The 10,350-nt window shown below is 45.1% G+C and overlaps 1 protein-coding gene across 2 annotated transcripts; it reads right to left on the bottom strand.

Moving 5' to 3' along the window:
• Nucleotides 1-329: 329 nt before the first annotated feature.
• LOC115191177 (B-cell lymphoma/leukemia 11B) lies at nt 330-9,135 on the bottom strand. Of its 2 annotated transcripts, XM_029749113.1 has the most exons (3): nt 7,072-9,135; nt 5,862-5,931; nt 330-3,543 (listed from the first exon to the last, which is right to left on the bottom strand). In XM_029749113.1, exons 1-3 carry the CDS (start codon nt 8,987-8,989, stop codon nt 3,525-3,527), a joined length of 2,007 nt encoding a protein of 668 aa, XP_029604973.1. In that variant the 5' UTR covers nt 8,990-9,135; the 3' UTR covers nt 330-3,524. The 2 variants fall into 2 exon arrangements, with proteins under 2 accessions (XP_029604973.1, XP_029604974.1); XM_029749114.1 differs by lacking the exon at nt 5,862-5,931 and having other exon boundaries at nt 7,072-9,133.
• Between the last annotated feature and the right edge of the window lie 1,215 nt (nt 9,136-10,350).

Below are 10,350 nucleotides of genomic sequence, written 5' to 3' on the forward strand. Positions count from 1 at the left end.
TATTTATATCCTGAAGTGGATTTTAGAAGTGGTTTTGGTTGAAAAGACGGAATAAGTGCGATAGTATTGGATTAGTTTTGATGCACATGGAAGGAAGAGTGAAATATGTTATTTTGTAAGTTTAATGTCAGATGTCTTCTTTTCTATGTATTCATCAATTTCTACATTTCAGAAGTTCCATTACTTAAGAATGTGTGTGTGTGTGTGTGTGTGTGTGTGTGTGTGTGTGTGTGTGTGTGTGTGTGTGTGTGCATTGATCCTGTTGCATAATGTGGTGAACATGCATCTTTCTGATGTATTTCAAATAAAGAGCGCAGAGACAGGCCAAGTGATGTCTGAATGTCATGTTTACTGTAACGAACCAATGGCATTGGACTCATCAGGCCTGAGAACGACGGAACGCTGTCCTCACTTCAGTGACATCATAGACAACACAGCCAATTGCAGCCTAAAGAATCAGTTCATGTATTTAAATAAAGTGACATCACACACAGCATAACATCCCTACTCAAAGCCCCCAGCCCTCCCCCTGTATGTCCAGACCCGGACCACTTCCCTGTAATTATTACATATAAAAAATTACAGATTTCTCCATGTCTTTATCCTAACCCTGTATTATTCTTTAAATACAAATATGAAAAAAAATCTAAAAGGAAATAGTAAAATGATTGAATGTCAAACCTAAAGAGTGGAAAGCAGCAAAGCACTTTGTATTTGTATTTCCTAATTCAGGACCGGCGTACTAGCGTCAACTCGGTCTCTCATGTAGAGGGACTACTGGCCTAGCCCAATACACCTGCCCCTTTGAAGGAAAACAAAATGAATATACCCACAGACTGGGCAGTGTTCCATATGTCTATACACAAAGTGAACACCATCAACAGTCTAGCTTAGCCTTGCTCTGCTTGGTGTTCTGTCTACGGTGCCCAGGGGCGGACAAACAGTGCAGCCAACATGGAATAGCTCTTAGCACATATCAAAGCACCAATATTTTAAGGGAAACATAAAATCGTAAAAAGAAGATAAAACACAGGTATGGGTGTTCTGTGCTGCTAAACAGTTGGAGGACAGTTCTGTACATCTAAGTGAGCAGCTTTCATATAAACACCCTGGTTCTGACTGATTGATAGTTGTCCATATGATTGTGGTCAGGTACGGTAGCTACTAACTGCCTGTAATTGTAGCTTCTGGTTTGAGGCGAGTGCAGCTTGTAGCTTTGATTGTATCCAGCCAGCCTCGGATGCTCTGTGTACACGACATGGTTCTGTGAGACGATGTCTAACTAAGGTATCCAGATATATAATCTCCCTGCACCTCATAAGAGACTTTACCATTTTTTCTCCAATGTGTGTGTCTTTTTCTACACACTCTATCCATGTCCTTTCTCTGACTGGTGGCCAGACCTGTCTGCCTGCGTGTCTAGCACATCATTCTTGTATATGTTCTCCATTCTTCTCATGCTGTGAAATCTATGGGTTGGCAGGTCAGGTTCCTGTACAACTGACACACAGGTCACCAAAGGTCAAGGGTCAAAGGGCAGCTAGATGACCCCAAAGAGAGAAGGTCACTGCCAGTGCCAGTTAGAACACATAGAAATGTTCAAATCTAAATAAAATGAAATAAAAACAAAAGATATGTACAACCAACAGAATAGTAAACAAAAACATCTACTTGTGTATTTTTGTTGCTAAAAGGTCAAACAACCTTTTATTTCCCTTCTGTACAATAAGGTTCATGTCAACAATACAAATTCATCATGGGTTTTTTGCACTATTTTATCCTGCCAAATTAAATCAAATATATCGTGGCAGCCTGTGAGTTTAATCTTGAAGTTGCAATGTTGTCCCCCTACCCCAAATAAGATAATGACATACAGGTACTTGAAGTACCCTTTTTCACGAAGGATGCACATACAGGTTAAAAAATACAAGCTTCTGTAGAAAGACAGCAAGTGCCTACACATGTATTTCAAACCAGCCATGAAGAGTATCCATTCCAGAAGCAGAACATAGATACATGTCAGTATTTTACTGCAAAGCAATAACAATGTTCCATAGTTTCTACGAGGGAAAATGTCTGACATTATGCAGCTGCCCCCCCCCCACCCCATCCAAGTTTGTTACAGTTCACTTTTTTTCATTCATTTATTTTCATTTTATTACACCCAAGGCAGCGAAAGAAGTTACTAAAACTTAAGACATTTACAGTTACAGTGACAAAAACATTTTTAAAAGACCCACAATTTAAAGTGTACTCCAAAATAAAAATAAAGAAACAATAACTTTTTTTATATTTTTGTAAAATGCCCAGGCATTCTCCAATATTACAAATACTGGTATACTTTTACAGTAAACAAGAAAAATGTCATATATATTCATATATATTCATATATATTCATATATATATATATATACTAAAACCCCATCACCTAAAAACAATATACACATCGCCACCATGGCATTCAGAGAAACTGTATTAGCAAACTTTAAGAAAAGAAATACTTGTTTAAAACACACATACACACAAATATTATTTTACCCTTGTACTTGTTTCAATACTGTAAACATATTTTAAGACAGAGTGCACTAAATTCTTTTTTTGTTTCTGCAGTTCCTGATTTTTAGTCCAGTCTCTTCCTTGACTATTGTGTGACATAACAATCCACTCTGGCCATGTTTCTAGGGATACAGTCTTGTCCTGATTTGAAGAATTTGATATATATCTATATAGGTTTATGCATTTCTATGTACATATGCATACATATATACAGACACATCAATGTTGTGCTGGGTACTCCTAACCTAAATGCAGCTTTGTTTTATTTTTAGAAGTAATATATCTGATATTCTATTGAAATTTCATAAGCAAATTAGAAACTTAGTTGACACATAAATTTGATACATAGTTTTCATTTTGTTCAAATCCTTTGCTTCACAAAAGTGTTGCATTTGTCTTGAGAGACGGTGAATAGGAAGATCAGTATTCAAGGCACACTCATGTCAAATTGAATGGCAGTACAAAAAGTGTCCCAATAAATTAATTTTCATTTTTATAGTGCCAGTATTGGGAAAGCCAAGCTTATAGCAACGCTGGCACTTCAATATCAGCTGATCCCAAACTATAGAACCCTTCACCCTGGCCGAGTAAATCCAGTCAAAGTCATTTCTTGCTCAGAAGCCGTATTTTCCATTTTCCATTTTCTTTTTCTTTTTTGTGTGTAAAAAAATGATTGACAAATCATAGTGCGGGTCAACTGCAAAGATATGTATATGTTTTTCTCTTTTTTTCTCAATGACAGATTTTTAACTCAATAAAACATTTTTGCTTGGATGTCAAAGGTCAACTTGAGGGGGTTTGAACAGGGGAGGGGGTAGGACAGCGGTACATTATTCAAAATAACAAGGAGTGGTGATTTGGGAAAAGGTTGGTGCTTGCTGGAGACCGAAAAAATCTTTCCTAAAAAGCTCACTCAGCTGTGCATTCTGTGTGTGTCAGAGTTGCTACTTCTTTCAGAATGCGTTCAACTACACATCACAGGGAGCCCTGAATGAGGAAAGAAAGAAAAAATAGTCTTACTGTTTGGGCACACGCTCAACAGACTTCTACAGACACTGTTTGTATCTATAACTGTGCAATTTACTGGTCTGCATATCACTAAGTAACTAACTGCCACTGGTTCTGTCTCGCAGCGGACAAGACCATTTTAACCAGAAGAAAAATACAACATCATAAACACTTTGACTATGGCACACTATACAATCAAACTTGTTACTATACAGGTATAAATTCATTTTGTCAAAATGTATAGATATTTCTAGAAAACAATGCATAGGGCAGTGATATCATAAAACATTGTTACTGAATGTATGTAGAGTTAATAATAATATAGAATTACATTTTAAGGTGCGTAATTCTCATCTGGTTAAAGAGGTGGTGTCCCCTTTGGCTGTGACTACTACCACCACCCAGCCCCTTCCTAAACCACCACCCAGCCCCTTCCTAAACCACCACCCAGCCCCTTCCTAAACCACCACCCAGCCCCTTCCTAAACCACCACCCAGCCCCTTCCTAAACCACCACCCAGCCCCTTCCTAAACCACCACCCAGCCCCTTCCTAAACCACTACCCAGCCCCTTCCTAAACCACCACCCAGCCCCTTCCTAAACCACCACCCAGCCCCTTCCTAAACCACCACCCAGCCCCTTCCTAAACCACCACCCAGCCCCTTCCTAAACCACCACCCAGCCCCTTCCTAAACCACTGCCCAGCCCCTTCCTAAACCACCACCCAGCCCCTTCCTAATCCACCACCCAGCCCCTTCCTAAACCACTACCCAGCCCCTTCCTAAACCACCACCCAGCCCCTTCCTAAACCACCACCCAGCCCCTTCCTAAACCACCACCCAGCCCCTTCCTAATCCACCACCCAGCCCCTTCCTAAACCACCACCCAGCCCCTTCCTAAACCACCACCCAGCCCCTTCCTAAACCAGTACCCAGCCCCTTCCTAAACCACCACCCAGCCCCTTCCTAAACCACCACCCAGCCCCTTCCTAAACCAGTACCCAGCCCCTTCCTAAACCACCACCCAGCCCCTTCCTAAACCACCACCCAGCCCCTTCCTAAACCACCACCCAGCCCCTTCCTAAACCACCACCCCAGCCCCTTCCTAAACCAGTACCCAGCCCCTTCCTAAACCACCACCCAGCCCCTTCCTAATCCACCACCCAGCCCCTTCCTAAACCACTACCCAGCCCCTTCCTAAACCACCACCCAGCCCCTTCCTAAACCACCACCCAGCCCCTTCCTAATCTACCACCCAGCCCCTTCCTAAACCACCACCCAGCCCCTTCCTAAACCACCACCCAGCCCCTTCCTAATCCACCACCCAGCCCCTTCCTAAACCACCACCCAGCCCCTTCTTAAACCACCACCCAGCCCCTTCCTAATCCACCACCCAGCCCCTTCCTAATCCACCACCCAGCCCCTTCCTAAACCACCACCCAGCCCCTTCCTAAACCACCACCCAGCCCCTTCCTAATCTACCACCCAGCCCCTTCCTAAACCACCACCCAGCCCCTTCCTAAACCACCACCCAGCCCCTTCCTAAATCACCACCCAGCCCCTTCCTAAACCACCACCCAGCCCCTTCCTAAACCACCACCCAGCCCCTTCCTAAACCACCACCCAGCCCCTTCCTAAACCACCACCCAGCCCCTTCCTAAACCACCGCCCAGCCCCTTCCTAAACCACCACCCAGCCCCTTCCTAAACCACCACCCAGCCCCTTCCTAAACCAGTACCCAGCCCCTTCCTAAACCACCACCCAGCCCCTTCCTAAACCACCGCCCAGCCCCTTCCTAAACCACCACCCAGCCCCTTCCTAAACCACCACCCAGCCCCTTCCTAAACCACCACCCAGCCCCTTCCTAATCTACCACCCAGCCCCTTCCTAAACCACCACCCAGCCCCTTCCTAAACCACCACCAGAGAAACATTAAATATGAATGGTGATCAAAACAGAGAAAGCAGAGTTTAAGGAGATACACCTTGCCTACAGAATGTGTCAATACCTGGCAGTTTGAAATGACTGAGTGAGACTGAGGGTGATGAGACTGTCTGTAATGCTACTCTGTGCCCAGTGTTCGATAGGGAGTTTGTAATAGTGCTGGAAGTTGTAATAGTCAGCTGGCAGAGGAGTGGGACACAGTGTGCATCAGAGACGAGGGACGTGGAATTGGGAGGAGAGTGTAATATATGCAATAATCTAAGGGCACGGGCGATTGTGTTAAACTCATCCGTGGAATGATAATGAAGGGGTGAATGACATCATGAAGAAGAGGGAAGAGACCCCTATAGCTCACCCTAAGATCTCCCTGCTCTCTCTGGCTATAAAGCTCCGCAGTTTAGCCCGACGGTTTAGCCATCCTACAACTGTGTGATAAAAGATAGAAAACATCAGTATGTGCATTGTCATAGCATTTCTGTTATGTTTAGTAGGATGGGTTAGGGTGAGTTTAGGAGGAGCTTGTTTAGATGCACTGTGAGAATACTATGAGGGGATTCTATAGAAATACACAATGTCTCAGTTTTTCTAGCGTTGTCTTTCAGGGGTGGGTACTAGGTACCAGTAAGCAGCTGCCTTTGTGATCATCTGTTTCTTCTTCTTCTTTATTTTTAATGGATGTATTTACTGGAGAGGAGGCAGGGTTTGTGAAACCTCCGGATCCTCTTTAGATTTACTGTCATAAATGACATTCAGTGCTACATATCCAATTAGATTAACATGTTAAAAGTCAGTTCATGCTACAATGCCAAAGGATTGTTGTCCGCGAATGTATATCCTATCATGTATAACAAACAAAAAATAGCTTTCTCAGTTATGCTTAAAACATTTTTTAAGATCAAATTCGGCTTCTCTTCAGGAAATTACACGTGTAGTTTAAATATACAATTTTCTATAAGCAGTGGCCTAAAGATTATTTAAATGTTGTTTTTTCTGTCTGCTAAAGAAAATCTCAGGATATCCTCTGGGTTTTTAAAAAATGAAATAAAATCCCAGCAATTAAAATAAAATGTAAAACAAATTTAAAAATGACAAAATAAAATAGTACCTGCACATGCCAAAATATTACAAAATCCAATAAATACAGAAATTATTGCACAGTTAAAGGCTCCAAAAATGTTATCATTTAATTAATCCTCTGATCAACCGTTAAAAAGGATCTTTAGCCAAATGAGGCAGTTTAGACCGGCTTTAATTGGTGCTGTTAATATCTGTTTGTTTGTTTAATTGTTTTTCTCAGTTAGCAGTTTCTTAAGCAAAAACATAAAATTAACCCAAAATGCGATATTTAAGAAAAAGAGTATCCAGCTACCCCTTTTTGTATTTGTTTGTTTTTCAAGGTTGTGGCGAAAGAGGCAAAATAGGAAAATCTGTCTTAGCTTCTCTCGGTTCAATTTTGACCTCGTTGGTCATCAAATGTTCCCCATGCCACTTTTTCATGTGTTTCTCGAGAGTGCTGTACACACTGAAGGGCATTTGGCAAATGTCACAGCGGTACACTTCCTTACCCATCTGCCCGTGGGTCTTCATGTGGCGTGTGAGCTTGGAGCTCTGGGCGCAGGCGTAGTTGCACAGCTCGCACTTGTAGGGCCTCTCTCCCGTGTGGCTGCGCCGGTGCACTGTCAAGTTGCTGCAGTTCTTGAACACCTTGCCGCAGTACTCGCAGGTGTCGCTCCGTCGGCTCTCCTTGGAGCCGGGCCGGCCGGATCCCATGCCCCCCAGGTGAGGGGTGCTACCCCCGCTGGCTGTACCGCTGCGCCCCGACAGGCCGCCATCCAGGAGGTCCCCGGGAGGCGTGGAGAAGCGCAGGCTGCCATTCTCAGACGAGTGCTCAGAGGATGTGCCGAAGGGAGATTGTCTGGAGTCAGTGAAGCCCAGGAAAGGGTCTTTGATGAAGTGTCGTGAGGCGGCGTAACCCACCAACCACTGAGAGTAGACGTTCTCAGAGGGGATGATTGGTGCCGGGGGCATGTCCAGATCCTTCTCAATCTTGATCCTCTTGTTGGAGGAGTTGGACAGGCTAGGGCTGGTGATGGGTGTGGGCTTGTGGGGGAAAAGGGTTGAGAAAGAGTTGCCGGAGCCACAGTTCCTGCCGTTGACAGTGGGCCTCTGGTGATCCCTTTCCATCTGGTGGTGATGGTGATCCCTCTCCATCTCTCCCACCACAGAGTCCTCATCCCCAGTGTCCCGCTGCCCGTCGGACCCCTTCTTAGAGAAGGGCATCCGATTTTTACGATTGTCGACTATCAAGTTATTGTACTGCTGTATAGTGCTCAGGCCCACATTCTCCACCATCTTACCCAGGGAGAGAGAGTTCTTCTCGTCTGGCAGTGGCTTGGAGCCATTTTCACGGTTACGGTAGAACTCCATGTTGTCCATGCTGAAGTTTGACTCTGGCCTGCTCTCGTTCTCTATCTCCTCTTCATCCTCCTCCTCTTCCTCCTCTTCACCCTCACCCCTGAAGTCTCCCTCTCTGTTCTTCATGCCTTCTCCGGTCACTTCGCTGGTGCCCGGCTCGGGGGAGCTGGTGGTGGAAAGCCCATCATCAGACCTCCCTGTCATGGAGCCAGATTTGTGCATGTGTGTCTTCATGTGTCTCTTCAGCTTGCTGGCCTGGGAGCAGGCATGGTCACACAGCTGACACTTATAGGGCTTCTCCCCGGTGTGGCTCCGTCGGTGGACCACCAGGTTGCTCTGGAACTTGAAGCTCTTCCCGCAGAACTCGCATGACTTGCTCTTGGCCTGTGTCTGGGGCGGGGTGGTGCTGTTGGGGGGCATGGCCGGCAGGGGCGGGGTGCTGAGAAAGGGTGACTTGGGGCTTGGCTGGAAGGGGTTGGGGTTGAGCAGGCGGTGCATAGGGTTGGCCCGGCTGGGCGAAAGAGGAGGTGTGGCCACGTTATTGCTCCCCGCCAGCTCCCTGAGCCGCCTGGAGAAGTCCATGGATTGGGCCTCGATGGCCATGGGCGTCAGCCGCATCACCCTCTCAAAGGCACTGGGGTGCTGGGAGATGAGCCCCATTTCCTCGGCACTAAGGCGTTCCAGCCGGTGGGGGTCCAGGTGGTGGCGGGGTGAGGGGCTGACGAAGGGCGGCGTGTTGGGGAGGCCTCCACGGTTCTCCATGAAGCCTGGTGGGGGCTCTCGGAGCAGGGGCCCAGTCATCCTCAACAGGTGGAAGGGGTTGTTCTCTCCCAGAAAGTTGGTAAGGGGGGACTGGGGGATGGAGTCCTGGCCCATGGGGGGCCCGGGGATGGTGATGCGGGGGGTGAGCGACGAGCTGGAGGGGTTGGACTCCAGGTAGATGCGGATGCCATGGCTGTTCTGGGCGTGCTGCAAGAGGAACCAGGCACTGGGAAAGGGCTGCTTACACGTGGTGCAGATGTAGCTCGAAGGCTCGTCCCTGCCTCCTGCAACACAGGATAAACACATAGAAGAAAGAAAATCATTAAAACATGTTCTTCAAAACAAAATATTTTTGAATGAATTCAATGACAGTACCTTCACATCTACCTGAGGAATAATATTGAACATTTTAGTGGAGTGTTTAGTGGTATTCGGTAGTCAGTAAAAATACAACAAGTTTGGTGTTTCTATGGTGAAGCTGGTGACTGTGTTTGTATTTCTGTTACCATATTTCCTTACAATAAACCTATTTCTTACGTATGGGGAGTGAACCAACTGAAACACACCTGGATATCTGACAGCTGTGTTTGCAGGATTTAAAACTACCACTGATAAACATGGTTGTCACCCGGTCATGTGTTGATTTATACAACGAGAGGAACTTTGCAGAGAGAGAGCCATCAGACAGACTTTTGTTATCCACTTCATATTTGCCTAATACCTCCAGTAGCTGAAATAGTCTTTACACATCATGTTGTCACATAACAGGGACATACTTATCAGGCTTTTGACAAGTGCATTTACATAGTCACTGTGGATTGGCCGACGCGGTTGGACCACTGTACACACCAGTTTAAGTGCTCTTTAATCTCTCCTACTTACAAATCTCAAAATGATTACACCATGCAAGTGTGTTTTGGTGTGTGTGTGTGTGTGTGTGTGTGTGTGTGTGTGTGTGTGTGTGTGTGTGTATCTTTAAAACCCACGAAGCCCTCCAAGTAGAGGCACTTTAATCATCACAGAGACGGCAAAGTAATATGGCTCTATGCTGAGAAAGTACAACTTAAAGGTTTAAGGAACTCTTATCACTTTCTAACAAATAAAGGCATCGTGCCTCAAGGGAACAAATAAAAAAGAGATCAAAGAGGAGAGGAAAATAAAGGCTATGGTAGTGTATTAAGATAAATGACTGCTAATAAAAAGGAAGAATGCGGATGGAGAGATTGAAACGGAGTGGTAAATTATTACTGGTCTTGGGGTTGTTATTTGGTATTTAACTGACATCCACTGGTTGCTTTGTGTCATTCTAGACACACAAATTCAATACATTACAGCTGAAAACACTTCAGAGCGTTTGAGAAAATATAGGGTCAGGTTTTAGTGTTTACAGATCTCCTTCGTAAAAGAGGTCTTCTGACCTCAACAAGACTTCCTGTATCAATAAAGGTTGAGTACAATTTAAAAAATAACAAGAAATGTATAACTCCTTTTCTCTGTGTGTGGTTGTTCAACTTCGCAAATGAAGAGGCACTTAATGACTCGCCACACACATTTAGACGGCGGGATCAAATATTGACTCTGTCACCATTGACACTACAGTACAACTCAGACCTCCCAAGTTCACATTCTTTCATGAGGCAATTCCACCCTCAAAGTCAGGACACAAA

This window comes from Salmo trutta, unplaced genomic scaffold, assembly GCF_901001165.1.
Source record: "Salmo trutta unplaced genomic scaffold, fSalTru1.1, whole genome shotgun sequence".
Taxonomy (NCBI): domain Eukaryota; kingdom Metazoa; phylum Chordata; class Actinopteri; order Salmoniformes; family Salmonidae; genus Salmo; species Salmo trutta.

Bases quoted from the DNA above. Each gene is read 5' to 3' on its own strand.
- LOC115191177 (XM_029749113.1), bottom strand. From the start codon at position 8,989: ATGTGTTTATCCTGTGTTGCAGGAGGCAGGGACGAGCCTTCGAGCTAC. The intron at 5,932-7,071 runs GTAAGGAAGTGT...TTTATCACACAG, and splicing joins GAAGACCCACGGGCAGATGG to TTGTAGGATGGCTAAACCGT.